Genomic DNA, 16,563 nt, shown 5'->3' on the forward strand with positions numbered 1-16,563 from the left:
AGGCCTTCGAACCAAAATAATCATGAACGTATTTGCTCATAATCACTGTTAACACACAGGGGCACACAGCGCCTATCAGCTGAAGCGCTGGTTAGTCATTATTGGAAACTCGTGGAGATCTCCTGAAAACAGGAGACAAGGTTTCCTCATAGCCTCTGTCCTCTGGTTGAATTTAGAACATAATGTTGAAAAAACAATTGAAATTAAAGCATTAAAGATTTAAAGGGATAAAAAGAAACCTGGCTATTCTCCAGTTAAGGATGAGGGTAGCGTCCAGGATATTAAGTGCTAAAACTCAGGTTACTGTGAACGCGCTGCCTGTGAGGTCTGTAAAAGCACAAAAATGGGGCTTGAACAGAAGCCTCTCGTCTCCACCTTGACCCTCATCAGCAGCTTAGTGAATGTCAGAGCTTTTGCAGTTAGACACCTCGATCCCAACTTCACCCTCTTCAACTCTTGACAAAAGTCCTATATGTTGTGTAATAAACCACTGGCTCCTGACGTGATGTCATGGCATGCCGCAATGCCCCTGGGTAGTGAGAGGCACAGCTATCATATGCAGCTCAGAGCACTTGCAGACATGTGCTGAGAGAGATGCTGCTGTCCCATAGTCATCACGTGATGAGTGGCAGTTTGTTTTACCGTTCTGTCAGGTTCAGTGACGCACTGGATAGCAGATGTCTGCATTAAAGGCCATTAGCACATCAGGATGCATTTGCTGAGGCTGGACATTGACCAAAGCACATAAGCGATCCCTTTCCTGTTGATGACGGCATGTGGGGCTCCAGATGCCCTTATGACGGTCTGAGACCACTTTATGAGTTTATGACCCATCAAGGAATCCTGCAAGTGGAGACTGTAAAACCGGAAAGGCGGCATTTAGCTGCACGCTGAAATCCAGTCCTTGTTACTTTACAGAACAGGTTTCCTAACTTTTCTCTGCTAGGCTGGCTGGTCCAGGTGCCATGAGTAGCTCTCCCTGAGAAAACATCCTGGTCAGGGACGAGGGTCCTGGAGGAGGCCAGCTGGAGCTGTGCATGTATACGAGGAGGACGGGTCAGATCCTCCATGTCAAGTGACCAGCTAGCACCTCCAGAATAGGTGTGACCTTGCTCCTTTACCCATCTTTCCGGCCAATTTCTGCCCTTATTGCCGCATTACTTTCTAAAAGCATAATGTGTGTTTTTGGGCGGATTTTTGGAGAAAGTAGCCAGCCTGTGGACGCAGGCCAGGAAGGAGCAGGCGAGCTGCCTATTTGCACAGATCCCTCTGGCTTCTGGAAGGTACAGGCTTACCAACCAACAGAAGAGCATTCTTTAAAAGAAGACAGGCTTCCAAAAACAGCGTCAGAGTTTGTTGCCCAAACATCTCAGGTTCTTTCTGAAGACTGGGAACCAAGGTTTGGAAACTCTGCCGTCTTCGTTTTCAGTACTAGAAACCCCAAACTTCCGGCTCAGCAAAGTGGGGGTAGCTCCTGGGATTCTTTTGGGGGTGGGGGGAGGGCAAGAAAAGGACCGATGGTTTCTCTGTGGTAATGCTGCCACCTGTTGTCAGTAAGTGGCTTTACACTGTAGCTTCCCTTTGCTCTGTCCCCCCCCCCCCCGTGCCTGGGATTGAACCCAGGGCCTCTCTTACACCAGGTACACTCAACACTGAGTCACATACCCTGTCCTGTTGGCTGCAGTTTAAAAACCATTTATCTGGGGCAATTTTTTTTAAATTGTAGTCACAAAGTTCTATGAGAGTGTGAAGGCACAAGCCACCTAACTTGGGGATTCTGCATGCCACATCTTTGCTTTGTTTCTTGGGGGTCCCTGGGCCAAGCTGCCAGTACATCAGATGACAGACTTGAGCAGAGCCAGCCTGTCCACTTTGCGCCGTCTTTACCTCTTTCTCCCCTCCTTGCGGCCCCACCCCTTTGTTAATTCACCCTATTGTTACCTTTGAGAGCGATTCAGTGCAGCCCTGGCTGTCCCAGAACTCTTAGATTAGGCAGGCCTCAAATGCAGACACCCGCCTGCCTCTGCCTGCAGAGAACTGGGCTCAAAGGAGTGCGCCACCGCTGCCTGGCTGCCACCTTCTTATTATCCTTTCGTTGTTACTGTTTTGTTTTTCCCCTTTTATTATATTTTTTATGATTTAAAACAGCTTTTAAATGGAAATGTTTTGATCACGTTCTTCAGTCCTTCAGGTCCTTCAGATCTTCTCTCCTTCCCTGCTCACCCAATTTTAAGTTCTTTCTCAAAAGAAAACAAAAACAAACAAAACCTCAATACAAACAACAACACCCAACCTCCACCCCCACCCAAGTAAACAAAATAAAGCAACCCAAACAGAACGAGAAAACAGAACTGCGACCTGAGTAACAAAAAACCTGGTGCCGTGCTGTTGGTCAGCTTCTCCTGAGCTCGCTGGGGTGCGTAATACACCCAGTGTCAGTCCACCGAGGAAACTGATTTCCCCCTTCCAGTAGGCCTAAGTGTCGGTTCCGTTGTTAACCTTTACCCCAGAGGCAAGGTTTTCATTCATTCGTGTGTTTATTCACTTAAGAAAACAACCAAACCTGGCATGGTGGCACACACCTTCAATCCCAGCACTTGTGAGTTCGAGGCCAGCCTGATCCACAAAGCAAGCTCTAGGACAGCCAGGGCCATACAGAGAAACCTTGTCTCAAAAATACCTCCCCCTGCCCCCAATATAAGATAAAGCAAAAACTATCACATTGAATTTGGACAAGACAAACCAACAGAAGGAAAAGAGCCCGAGAGAAGGCGAAGGAATTGGAGACCCATATGTTGACACACTAAATTGGAAGCTGCATACATACATGCTGAGGCCCTGGTGCAGACCTGTGCAGGCCCTGCGCTTCAGGCTCTGTGAGTTCTTATGAACTTTGATCGTGATGGTGTACAGGGCCTGTTCTCTTGGTGCCCCATCCCCTCCGGCTCTCCTTTTATAGCTACTTTCCCCATCTTGGTTGTTTTTTTTTTTTTTTTTTTTTTTTTCTTTTTTTCGGAGCTGGGGACCGAACCCAGGGCCTTGCGGTTGCTAGGCAAGCGCTCTACCACTGAGCCAAATCCCCAACCCCTTGGTTGGTTTTTGTAGACATGGTTGCTAGTAGAACTTGCCTGGCTAGTTGGGAGAAGGAGGGAGGATGGGGTGGGGAGAGACTGTGATATGGGACCCAGACAAATCAGCCCGGAGGTACTTTTGGGCCAGGGCAGAAAGTAAAGGCTTATAGAACAGCTCAAAGACATTTGATGATAACAAGGATTTAGAGGGTATTTAGGGCTAGGGGATGCAGTTTACTCCATTTATTTATTTGTGTGTGTATGGAGGTCAGAGGACAATTTGCAGGAGTCAGATCTATCATGTGGGTCCTGAGGCTCAAACACAGGTCATCAGTCTTGGTGGGAAGTGACTTTATCCAGTGAGTTATCTCGATGGCCCTAACAGGATTCTGGTTATAGACTGGGAAAGGAAGGAAGAGGGGGAGAAGAGAGGAGAGGGGGAGAAGAGAGGAGAGGAGGAGAGGGGAGGAGAAGGAGGAAGAGGAAGAGAAGGAAGAGGAGGAAGGGAAGGGGAAGGAAGAGGAGGAGGTGGGGAGGAATATGAGGAACAATTTTTTGTTTTTTTCTCGATAAGAGTTTCTCTTTGTAACATTGGCTGCCATTGGTCACTCTGGAGACCATCAGCCTGGCTGCAGTCGCAGAGAGCCTCCTGCCTTGGTCTCCCAAGTGCTGGGGAACTAAAGGCATGCACCACCACTGCCCGGCTGTGGGAACCCTTTTTGAGATATTTGCCTGTGTCCAATGGCCTGGTGGTGTTCTAGGCCGGGGAAGCGGCACCTGGAATCAGGTCTTGAAAGCCCAGGCGTGTTAATGTCCATCCCAGCCCCACCACACCTGGAATGTGCCTCTTGCACATTCAGCTCAATAGACAAATACCCCTGGGGCAGCAGAGCGGGAGGGATGCTTGGAGACCTGGGGGAGTGGAGAGGCACGGGATGGCAGAGGGAAGGAGGACAGTGTGCTTGGCAGAGGCTGGTTTTTCCTCTTCTATTTAATGATCTATTATTTTTACTTTCTGCATACAAGTGCTTTGCCTGCATGTCTGTCTGTGTCTGTGCTGGTGCGGGCAGAGGCCAGAAATAGGTCATAGGGTTCCCTGAACTGGAGTTACACATGGCTGTGAGCTACCATGTAGCTACTAGAACCAAAGGTGAGTCTTCTGGAAAAGCAGCCCGTGGAAGAGCTCCAGTCCTGGTGGTGTTAGTTTCTAGGAGAAAAACAGCACAGTGTGTTTCCAAGGTTGTCTGCAGCTTTGGAGCGAACTCAGCTTGGGAGTCTGTGTCTAACAGCAGCCCACAGGACTGAACTGGCAACACTGTGTGGAGGACCCCCACCAAGGAAGCCATGGTGGCTGTTTCTATAGCACAGTACTTCATGATGTGGGAAAAGGTTAGCTGGCACATTGAGTGAACCAAGCTTACCAAAAATGATTTCATTTTTATAGAAATAAAATGTGCCGAGCTGGGTGAAGTGGCTCTTACTTATGATCTTATCACTTGGGGGCACAGGCAGGAGGATTGCCACAAGTCAAGGCCAACTTGACCTGAATTGTAAGTTCTAGGTTAGCCAAGCTACCCAGCAAGACCTTGCTTCAAAAACAAAACAAAACAACAAAATAACAACAAAAAGTATGTGATCACAATTATAGAAGGAGTGGGGAAGGTTTTAGAAAAAGGCTGGGGGTCGGGGCTGGGGTGGACTCGGTTGGTAAAGTACTTGCCTGGCATGCACAGAGCCCTGGTTTGGCCCCCAGCACCACATCAACTGAACATGCTTGGGCGAGGGAGCAGGGGATCCAAGGTCACTCTCCAGTGCATAGGAAACTTCAGCCTAAGCTACATGAAACAGGAGTCTTCAAAAACAAAATTAAAAACTAGAACGTGGGAGTGGGGAGCAATGGGTCTCTTGGGGAGGCAGGTTCACAAGTGAGTTTATTTCCTTTGAGTTTATCGATATTTGTTATGTGTCCTCTTAGAAATAGGTATTGTTATTTCTATATAAAGAAAAGATAGAGCCGGCATGGTGGCCCAACAGGTAAAGCATCTCACCACCAAACCTGATGTCCCTGCAACATATGTGGTGAAAGAGAGAATTGATTCCTACAAGTTCTCTGACTTTCACAAATGTGCCATGGCACTTGTGCACGTACACACACACACACACACACACACAGAGAGAGAGAGAGAGAGAGAGAGAGAGAGAGAGAGAGAGACTGAGACTGACAGACTCTCACTCACTGCCACTTTTGTCTCAGCAGACAGAGAAGCCAGTATCCAGCATGCTGTCCCGACGCCTTGGTAAGCGCTCCCTCTTGGGAGCCCGGGTATTGGGACCTAGTGCCTCTGAGGTGCCATCAGGGGCCAGCCTGCCTTTGGAGCCGCAGATAGAAGTGCCAGAAGGAGCCACACCTCAGTCCTCACTCACCTCTAAGGACCCTGTGTGCCAGGAGCAGCCCAAGGAGGTCCTCAGAGCTCTGGGTACCTCAGGACACCCACAGGTGACCTTTCAGCCTGGACAGAAGGTAGGTTGAGCCCAGCACGGACACATTACTGTTTCTTGAGCACTGGAACTGGCAGACTAGTGGTACCTGAGTGATGTTCTGAAAGGCCTGTAAACTGGGACTCTAGGTAGAGAATGAACTCCTTTCAGATCAGGGCATCTCCATGAATGTCATGCTGGGGAGAAAGTGGCCAGGCATTCTGAGATGCTGAGAGACAACCTCAGAGCAAAGCTGGCCTTAACTTAGCAGCTTTTGTCTGCCTCATTTCACAAATGTAGGCAGCAAGGAGGAGGACCTTACATATAGGAGCTAGAGAAGTCGTTTGCAGAAGTTGCAGATGGATGTGAAGTCCAGGCCTGATGAGATTCTGTTTTTCTTGCATCCCTTTGCCATGGCTGGGCCCGTAGTCACCTAGGTCTGATTTACTCCTAGATCCAGATTTGGGGGCCTCCTGCCATTGCCTTCTCCAGGGTCCATCCACAGAGACTTGGCCTTTGTCTTTCCATGAAGCTTGGTGCCTACTAGACCTCTGTCCTCATGAGATAAGATAGCCTTCTAACTTGCTGGTACCCTGACAAGAGAGCCTCTCTCCCTTTCCAGTACATGCTGGGAAGAGTTGGGGACTTAGAACTCTCCAGAAGAAAGGCATTGAGTAAATTAAACGTTTAAGAGTTTGGGGGCAGGTTGGAGAGATGGCTCATCAGTTAAGAGCAGGGACTGCTCTTTCAGAAGTCCTGAGTTCAAATTCCAGCAACCACATGTTGCCTCAGAACCATCTGTAATGGGATCTGATGCCCTCTTCTGGTATACTCACATACATAAAATAAAAACCCGTAGTTTGGAGGCGAGGGGTAGGGTGGGTAACTGAGAGATGAGAGTAATTTGAGGTCCACAGAAACCCCAGTTGCTGACCTGCTCACTATCCTCTAGGGTGGGCGTCATGTAGGGAGCTGTAGGAGAAAGATTTGACCCCACGTGGCTTGCCTGCATGCTTGGCTGGGTGCCTGGGAATACCTGCTTTCTCCTGGCCTGATTGGGCTATTATAATGGGATGCCCAAGGTGGGGTAGGGTATAGACAGTATAGTTAATTTGGCTCAACCTTCCAGAGACTGGAAAGTCCATGGGGAGGATAAGGACTGCATGCATGAGAGTCTGCATTCACTTTTATAACAATTCACTCTCCCTGTCCACCCCCTCTTTCTGGATAACTCTCCTGTTATGACAGGCCATTTGAGAGAGCAGCAGTGCTTGTGACATTCATAAACAGTGGACTACACTTCCTGACACTGATCTTGGGGATTAAGTGTCTAACATGTGAACACTGGGGGTGTCTGCCAGATCTTAGCCTCATTAAAGACAAGTGTGTTGAAGCGTAGGCTGCTGCAGACAGAGCCCCATACCTGGAATGCAGATCTCCAAGGGCTTGGGTGTGGGGACTCCGGAGCGTTGACCACTGACCATCCTTCCCCTGCAGGTCTGTGTGTGGTATGGGGGTCAGGAGTGCAAGGGCCTGGTGGAGCAGCACAGTTGGGCTGAGGACAAGGTGACAGTCCGGCTGCTGGACCAGAAGTTACAGATTTGCTGTAAAGTAGAAGAGGTGTGGTTGGCGGAACCGCAGGGTACCACATCCCATGTGCCAGCCTCGGAGCCAAGAGCCCAGGTGCCAGCCTACAGACCCGTGTCTAGGAACATCGACGTCCCCAAGAGGTCTGTAGGAGTGGGGAGGGTTATAGGTGTGGGCTGGAACACGGTGTGGGAAATGTGGGGTTTTAGGTACCTACTTGATGGGATAGTGAAGCTAGGTACTGGGGAGTCATCCTTTTAAGGAAGCTTAGATAACATCCTTTCTTCTCTATAACTCTTAGGGGTGACGTGTATGTGCTTTGTTGAAAGTTTAAGCTCAGGTCATAATCTTTCAGAAGAAGAGACAGGAACAAATGGCTTCAATCCGGTGCCGGTGCTCATTCTATGTCGGGTGGGGAAAATGATTTTAGCCTTGTGGCCCAAGCAGACTCTCATGACCACTTGTTGCCACAGCCCCTACATAGACCCAAAAGCCTGTAGGCATAGCCGTGTTTCCACCAGTGAAAACTAATCAGGATCCCCAGACTTTCTCATAATTCAGCATCATTTGCATGTATCATCTGTCAAGGAGTAAAACGCTTTTGATCCTTTAACAGCATTTATAAAGGCGATGCCATCCTTTCCTAGCTCAGAACTGGACAGGCCGTGTCAGGAGCACAGCTAGTCTGACTCTTGGGTGCTAAAACCATTGGGTGAGGAATGAATGTTCTATGTTAGAGCTTAGGGATAGGCTGTCACCCTACAGTCTATCGATATTGACCTCTTAAGATTTAAAAGGAGACCCCCAGGCCTTGAGATGGCTCAGTAAGTCTAAAGAGCTTGTGCAAGCCTAACAACTTTTCAATGCCTGAGCCTATGTACGGGTGGAAGGAAGAGCCTACTCCACAGAGCTGTTCTTTGACCCCCACATGTGTGCTGTGGCATGAGTGCACTGGCACACAGCATGCAATAATAGTAGTAGTAGTAGTAGTAGTAATAATAATAATAATAATAATAATAATAATAATAATAATTTAAAACAGGAAACTTTGCCCGCTGAACTATTTTACCATTTTGCATGCAAGGTATACAAATAGCTAAACTCTATCCCACTTCTTTCTGCGGGTATAGGAGCTGCTGGCAGATCAGGCTTAAAACATGTCTTTTCATTACATTCATTTATTTATTGCATATGGGGGTGTGTGTGCACGCTGTGTGCATATGTGGATGCCAGAAGATAACTTTGAGGAGTCAGTTCTCATCTCCCCTGTGGGTACTGAACTCGGCTGGTCAGGCTTGGCAGCGGGCACTTTTACCTACTGAGCCGTATCACTGGCCCAGCAAGCCTAGTGTTTTTAAGTCCAGAGGAACAGCATTTCTGATCGTGTAACCAGTGGAAGGCCAGCAAAGAACTTGTTTTGCTATTCTGAGGAGGTGAAAACACATAGATCCCGTAAAGTCATGTTTAATGTTAATGGTGTTGGTCCATCTGCTTCAAACCCAGTTGCACAGTTTAGCAGACCGGGCGTATGAAGAATGAGGGAATCAGTCCTTTGAAGCAGTCACACCACTGGCAGCTTATTAAGCTCTGATTTTCCCCAGTTACTTTACATTTCCCCAGATAGTGCTTATTTTACTTCCAAATCATAGAACTGTGTGAATTTAGAGGGAAAGAAAAGACACATAAAATTCTATGCAGCCCGTCTAAAGCACGGGGTTTAACAGTGGGAGATAGTTTCATCTGGTTATTTATTTTACTCTAGTCTGTTTGCTCATTGGCTTATGTAATAGGTTCTGTTGACATTCAGAAGCTAACAGAATGCTATGTTTATTTTGGCAGAAGGGAGAGAGCCATTAGTGTAATTGTTTCCTCTTAAATTTGAATATAAGGCAGGAGAAGGATGTAATTTTAGTGTTTAGATTCCGGTGGGCATCATTTATTTCTTCCTTATCTTCTTTTGACTCTTCTCTCTGCCCCCAAATAAAATGCTGAGTTTTAAGTTGCAGGGCTAGGAGGAGAGTTCGGGGGAGCGGCACTGACTCAGGTGTCTGAGTGGTTTAAGCAGGCGACCCACCTGCTCATTCTGAGCTAATAGAAGCACCGTCCGCCCGGAACAGGCATTTTCCATGGACTGTTGGCTTTACCATCCACTGAGCCTATGCCACTTGGTTGGGTGGGGGCTGTGTAAGGGGACAGCATATCAGTGTAAGGTGATCACAAAGTAGGCAGATGTGGTAGCGTAATCTGTGGGCTCTGGGGACCTGTCGGCCTAGGAAGTAAGCATATTCTCCACTCGTTTGAATCCAGGAAGTCGGATGCGGTGGAGATGGACGAGATGATGGCTGCCATGGTGCTGACGTCTCTGTCTTGCAGTCCTGTTGTGCAGAGTCCTCCTGGGGCTGAGCCCATCTTCTCTGGTGAGCAGGTGGGGTTGAACCGGTTCCTGGCATGGCCGAGGCCCATGACTGAGGCTCTCTCTCTTCCCAGCTTCTATTGCCAGTGTGAGCTTGGCAGTAGGGTTCTGCAGTCTCTTAAGTTTCCTCACCTGAGAAGAAACCCGGTGCTTTGTGACAGTGGCTGATTGAACTCGGCACTGAATCAAGCTGTCCGGCCACTCAAGCAAGTTCTATGGGAGCCTGGACAGGGCCAACAGAAATATTTACTGAGTTTACAAAAGCAGAACTGTGCTCAGTGGTCCCCTAGTGGCCTTGATTGTTGGTATTCACTTCGCAGTTCCCAAATCAGCCTCACAGATTCCCCGGGGGTGGGCTTACAGGCCACATACCTGAGCCCAAGTCTCGAATCTGAATGCTTAACACAAACCAGGAGTGTGGGTCAGCAAAATGGTTCTGGGTAAAGGTGTTTGCTGCTGAGCCTGACAACCTGGGTTTGGTTCCTGGGACCCACGTGGTGGAAGAAAAGAACTGAGTTGGCCTTGACTTCCGCTACACGCAGAGTAATAAAAAGTTCCCAACAGTATGACCACTGATTTATAGATGCAAATAAAAATCCTTTAGGTTATGACCCCCACACACTATACCCATGCAGTACAGTGGGCTTAAAGAAGGGTTACAGAGTAAGGCTTTTGACAAGGCTGGCAGCGACTTAAAATTAATCTAACATTAAAAGCAAATTTTAATTATTCCACCCAGAGACCGTCACTGCACTTGGGGACATCTAGTGGTGAATCCCAGCAGTGCAGCCAGCTTTACTGAACACAAGGAAGACCCTGAGGAGGGATGCCCAGTTCTCAAGAAGTTGAGTCAGCAGATTCAGGAAAGTAGCAGAAGGGAGAAAAAAAAATGTCCCTCTTGGGTCCGCGTTCATGGGACCATGGTCAGTTGATTTAGATGCTTCTTGAGTGCTGCCCTAAACATCTACTGCTTTATATTCTGTGTGTAGCTCTGTGTGATGTCTCAGTTTCCAGGAAAAGCAAGTGATGAGAGCTTTGAGACTGGGCAGGGGTATCTAGGGAGGTAAGGGTGTTCTTTACCCAGCATCCTGTTTGAGTAAGTGTCTTCTAGAAGTAAAGAGGGCCTGGGTTGGAAACATGGGGCCTCAGAGTCGGCCCAGCTTTCAGATCGGTCCTGGTCTCACAGGGTGTGGCAGTGTCTCTCTAAGCCCAGGAGACTCCGTGTCTGGACAGGGAACATGGGGTGCTGAGAATAAAGGTTCTTTTCCATCTCTCTTTCTGTTTCCACGTATTAGACTCTCAGATCATGCTGTCAATTGGCTTGGGATGAGCTCTGAAGACAAGGCACAAGAGAGTCTAGGTTGAGCCTAAAGCAGCCCTACAGACCCCATCGATCCAAAAAGTAAAAATCTAGGCTCGGGGTTCCACTCAGTACTAGAATGCTCGCCTTGTATGAACAAGGCCATAGGTTTCAGCCTCAGCATTATAAAAGGCAAAGAATTAAGTAGAACAAAAATCAAGAAAAACCAAGCATGAAAATCCCACTTGTTGTTTGCATTCTCCTTCTGAGTTTGAGAGGCAGGTGGCCATTGCATGACAGGTGAGACAGGGTCTCCTCTCACATGGAGGTCACCTGGCTGTATGTCTGGGAGTTCTGAGCGGTTTCCTTTCACTCACAGACGATCTTGCACTTGGCTGAGGTGGAATGATTGAAAGGCAGATTCAGGAAATTCACCAAGAAGGTGTCCCTGTGTTGCTGCCACCGCGTGGACATTCTCACCCGGGCTGGAACCAGGAAACGTTCCTCTCTTTAGCATGCACAGCGTGAACTAGGTTATAATTAATCCTCAGTGAACTGTAGTTGCAGTGTGTGCATCCGAGTGGGTCAGTGATGACCCATGTGGCCGTGCCAGAAAATATCTAGCAAGCAGAGCAGTTGTAGAACCAAAAATTGTCATAATGTTTGCACCTGCTCTCACCCTGTAGCTCAGGAAGTATTATCTTTAATAGTTGAAATTTTAATAATATTTTAATTTTATTATTCACGTACTCATGTTTTTTCCTTTGGTCCTGGGGATAAGCCTGACTGTTTCTTTACCTCCCTCTCTGTCTGGACAGTTTCCCGTGCAGCCTGTGGTGACCCATGGAAGGAGAGCGGTGACATTTCAGACAGTGGCAGCAGCGGGCACTGGAGCGGGAGCAGTGGCAGCTCCACTCCCTCGCCCCCCCACCCGCAGGCCAGCCCCAAGTATCTAGGCGATGCCTTTGGGTCTCCCCAAACTGATCATGGCTTTGAGACGGATACTGATCCTTTCCTGTTAGATGAACCAGCTCCACGGAAGAGGAAGGTAGGTGACTGGGGAGTGTGTGAGTATGTGAGGACAGCCATCCCTAGAGGAACAGGCATTCCGTGGTCCCAGGTATCTCTAGGTCTCTTCTGCTGCATTTGTGAAATTCCCAGACAGAGGCGGCTGATTCTACTTCCTCTACGTTTTCTGGGTGTGTGTGTGTTTGTGGGTGCGCATGCACACGAAGGCACATCACCCCATCTACAGATCTACTTGTCTCTGCCAGGCCTCTTGGTATTCAAGTGTAGGCTACTGTGCCTGCCTTCTTTTTTAAAAAAAGAAATGTGGCCAGCCACCAGGTCACTTTTAACTTCTTTTGTGCATGTTTTATGCTCTCTGAGAGTCCCTCCCCTTGAGTGTTTTTTTCCCTTTGTGTCTGGCTGAAATCCTCATCAGGCAATGAGAGAAGCTGCGGAGAGGATTCATACACACCAATTGCTAAGATTTCCTTTTTCCCCTAGAACTCTGTGAAGGTGATGTACAAATGCCTGTGGCCCAGCTGCGGCAAAGTCCTTCGTTCAATTGTGGGCATCAAACGACACGTCAAAGCCCTCCACCTGGGGTAGGTACAGAGCTCAGTGCCTGTTGCCTAAGGTGCCATCTAGGCATGCCTCCACCCTGCTAACTCTGCAGGACTTGCAGCCCAGAATGCTTCCAGTGAAATGGCTCTGCTATAGGCGCTTCCCAGAGCCTCTCCCTGAGCTCTGTCAGAATGATGGCTTTGCTGGCCAGGGAGATTCTTTGTATGGGTGGTCAATGTTGATGCTGTTGCCAGAGAGTGAGCTCTGTGTGTCTTTCTATCAGTCTTGTGGTTGTATCTTCTTACCTGGTATAAGAAGTAAAATGTTTCAGTTCTAGGTTGAAATAGAACAGTTTTGTTTAATCACTGGTAACATTCTGTGTCTTAAGCGTAGTAGCCAAGCTTTACTTCTGCAGTGGGACATGGGAGTTAGGTCTGCATCAGCTGTAGTGCTAATGTAAGGGGCTCACCTCTGTACAGAGCCCTCTGGTAGCAGCTCTGCCATGAGCTGCCTCACAGGCCTTGAGAGCATGCTTTAGATGGTGCCCCAAGAGGGCCTGTGCCAGGGCTGGGTCTGTGTTCATACATGTTTGATGCTGTGTGAGCTCTTGTGCAGAGAAGAACAGCTCCCATAGATGGGCAATGTTCTAATCTCTTATGGCGTCCTCTGAGAGCATGGCTCCTGGATGTTCTCTTGTGAACCTCCCCTAACTTTGTGGATGGGCACACAGTCCATTCCTCCTTGTAACTTTCTTTCCTCTGGCTTCGAACCAAGGCAGCATGTCCTTAGTGATGGCTACATGTCTGTTCCACACAGGGACACTGTTGACTCTGATCAGTTCAAGCGGGAGGAAGACTTTTACTACACAGAGATGCAGATGAAAGAAGACTGTGCTGTGGCTGTGGCTGCCCCGCCTCCCCCTGGGACACCTACCGGCGAGCCAGTGTCCACCTCCCGGGTGACCAGCCCATCCCTTGCTGCTCTTTCATTGCCTCCAGCCAAAGTCCAGTCCTCTGGCCCAGAACACCCTGGCCTGGAATCTTCCCTGCCCCCAGTTGCACTCAGCAAGTCAGCTCCTGGCTCCTTCTGGCACATTCAGGCTGACCATGCTTACCAGGTATGGGACATACGTATGTGGGGGCTTAGCTTGGGACCTCAGTGGTCGCTGGTTGTTAGAGGGCAGGCCTCTGAGCACCTGGATTAAAGACTGAGCCTTTTGGCCAAATTGCTAATCTTACTTCCACAGAGAAGGAAAAGGAAAGAGGAGGGATTTAGGCCAGTTGGTAGAGTGCTTGCTTAACATGCACAGGGCTTTGCGTTGGTCCTCAGCACAGCATAAACCAGCTGTGGATGCACACACCCACAATCCCAGCAGTTAGGGTGGAGACAGGAGGAATGAAAGTTCAGGGTCACCCTCACCAACATAGGGAGTTTTAAAGCCAGCTCAGGCTACATGCAAACCCTTTCTCAGGAATAATAATGAACAGATAAGGAAGAGAAAGGAACCCTTGGTGACACTTGGTAGAGGTAAGATGTCTAGTCATGTTAGTTGTGTGGATGTGACCTGAGAACTGTCACTTTAAAGATTGGTTAGAGGAATTGAAGGACTCACACAGGGTTTCCCAGGCCACCTCTTAGCTCCGAGGTGTTACACTGAGTGGTCCCACTTTGAATGCCCACTAGGTGTCAACATTGGACTAGGTAATCCCTTTAGCTGGACTAGGACATGGCCCCTGCTCTCATGAACTGCATGATGGAGCTAGGGTTAGCAGTGAGGACTAATTCTGTTATCAAAGTACCATTTCCTCAGGACACAGGGAGCTATGACAGAGGCCCAAGGAAGACCACTGCATTATGCTTATGGGCAAGGGACAGTTGCCATGGCGAGGAGGGCAATGTCATTTAAAACGGACCTGGTCCTGAATGCCAAGTTCACAGTACATATGCTGGGTTTTAACTCTTTCTGTATGTACAATTTGGCTTTAGCAGACTTGACCAACAGTAGTGCCTCCATCCAGGTGTGCCTGGACATGTTTATAATACTGGCACCTGGGTCAGGGGTTAGCTCAGGCTATGTAGCAAGACCAGCCTTCACCCCTAAAACCAGTGGTACTTTCAATGAGAAAAATTTCATAAGACAAGGGGGCTCTCCTCATTAGAATTATTGGCCACTCAGTGTCTGGCTAAGGCTCAGCCTTCACTGACCCTGTGGCATCTGGTTAATGTGGCTGGTTTTGTTACAGATGGTTCTAAGGTAGACATTCCTGTCTGCATCCCCACTCCTGAGTAGTTGCCTGGTAGCTCTCTGTCCTTTTTCAGACGCAGATGGCTTTGAACTTTTTGCTTAAGGCCTGTTCTCAGTAGGTGAATCGGCCAAGGACTAATACCCCTAAGGACTGAGTCACGAGGCTAGCATGTAAGCAGCCCCAAAGAGAGGATTACAAAGTAAGACGGAGCCTCCCAGAAGGCAGGCCATGGCTGTGTTGAGGGGTTAGATGGTTTGAGCCTGCTCGTGGGAAGACCTATCTAGGTGTCCTGGTGTTTTTCAGGTCCTTGATTAGGTGGACCATGGCGAGGAGTTGCAAATGGGAAGTCACTGGGACTGAGGCAGATAGGTCATGTCCTTAGTTGGGCCCAGGCTGACGCAGTCTTCTCTCTGCAGGCTCTGCCAGCCTTCCAGATCCCTGTCTCCCCCCACATCTACACCAGCATCAGCTGGGCTGCTGCCCCTACCACCACCTCCTCCCTCTCGCCGGTGAGTGTGGACCGCCAAATTCCAAAATTTTTACATGCATCTCTAGGACTGGGGGACTGTGTCACATGGCTGATGTTGCCTGTCTCCACCCCCATAACTTGATGAAGATCATTGTGTGTCTCATTGGGGTTTCATTGCTGTGAAGAAACAGCGTGAGCAAGGCAACTCTTATGAAGGACAATATTTAATTGGGGCTGCCTTACAGTTTCAGAGGTTCAGTTCATTATCAACATGGCAGGAAGCATGGCAGTGTGCAGGCAGGCATGGTACTGGAAGAGCTGAGAGTTCTTCATCTTGATCTAAAGGCAACCAAGAGAGACTCTACCCAGGCAGCCAGGGGAGGTGTCCACACTGGGTAGTTCTTGAGCATAGGCCCTCAAATCTCACCCCACAGTGATGTACTTCCTCCAATAGGGCCACACCCACTCCAACTAGGCCACACCCACTCCAACTAGGCCACACCCACTCCAACAAGGCCACACCTACTTCAACAAGGCAGCACATCTTAATAGTATCACTTCCCCTGGGCCAAGCATATTCAAACCACCATACCATATATCTTCTATCTGGCAACAGCTCCTCTCAGCAGCTAGAAGGATACTCCCAGTGAGGTCAGGGCGGAGAAGTTTCTTGCTTAGAAATATGCTGGACAAGGTTAGAGAGAGACTAAGTTCCTTGCTCTGAGTGTATCTGAGTGCTAGTTAGAGTTCTCATGCCTAGATGAAAGAAAGGGAGAGAAATCGGGGCTGTCAGAAGGGAGACTAAGGAAGATCATAGGAACACTCAGAGGCTGTGTGGGCTGGACCAGCAGTTTCAGGCCACCATGGACTAATGTACCCCGGACTCTGAACTGAAGTAAAGTGGAAGTCATTAGAACCACATGGTGGCTCTTCTTTCACACATCTGCCACAGAGAAGTAACACAGACTGCAAAACCTAGTTGACAGAAGGCGTCACTAAGGCAATACATTGCCTTCATTTGTCCCTTGTATGGTAACTTCATCTAAACTGACCCTGTCTGCTGAACATGTCCTAGGGGAAGCTTCATGGTCCCCTGCACCAGCACCTGCCCTGGGCTCAGCAAAGCTCCTCTGTTCTGAGGGGGTCTCATGCTCACAGCCTATGCTTACAATCCTCATACCCAGGTCCGGAGTCGCTCACTCAGCTTCAGCGAGCCCCAACAGCCGCCACCCACAGTGAAGTCTCACCTGATTGTCACCTCCCCACCCCGTGCTCAGAGCAGCACCAGGTGAGCCCTCTCCTCCTCAGCCTTCTGGTTTCTGCCCTCCATCAGCACTGGTAATGTAGACCCATGAATCTACCCAACTGTAGTCCCTAGGGTAAGTCCCCAGATGGAGGCCCCTGAGTCTCTGGCTGTAGGTGCCACTCAC

The 16,563-nt window shown here is 48.9% G+C and overlaps 1 protein-coding gene across 3 annotated transcripts in view; it reads left to right on the forward strand.

Annotated features, from left to right (window-relative positions):
- The window catches only part of Zfp395 (zinc finger protein 395), a 40,164-nt gene that overhangs the window by 21,020 nt on the left and 2,581 nt on the right, over positions 1-16,563 (forward strand). The window contains exons 2-9 of one of the 3 annotated variants that reach the window (XM_039093335.2): positions 5,326-5,592; positions 7,047-7,279; positions 9,444-9,553; positions 11,668-11,897; positions 12,359-12,459; positions 13,235-13,535; positions 15,081-15,173; positions 16,318-16,421. In XM_039093335.2, coding sequence (XP_038949263.1) covers positions 5,350-5,592; positions 7,047-7,279; positions 9,444-9,553; positions 11,668-11,897; positions 12,359-12,459; positions 13,235-13,535; positions 15,081-15,173; positions 16,318-16,421 — 1,415 coding nt within the window. In that variant the 5' untranslated portion in view covers positions 5,326-5,349. 3 annotated transcript variants of the gene reach the window in all.

This window comes from Rattus norvegicus, chromosome 15 (assembly GCF_036323735.1).
Source record: "Rattus norvegicus strain BN/NHsdMcwi chromosome 15, GRCr8, whole genome shotgun sequence".
Lineage (NCBI taxonomy): Eukaryota > Metazoa > Chordata > Mammalia > Rodentia > Muridae > Rattus > Rattus norvegicus.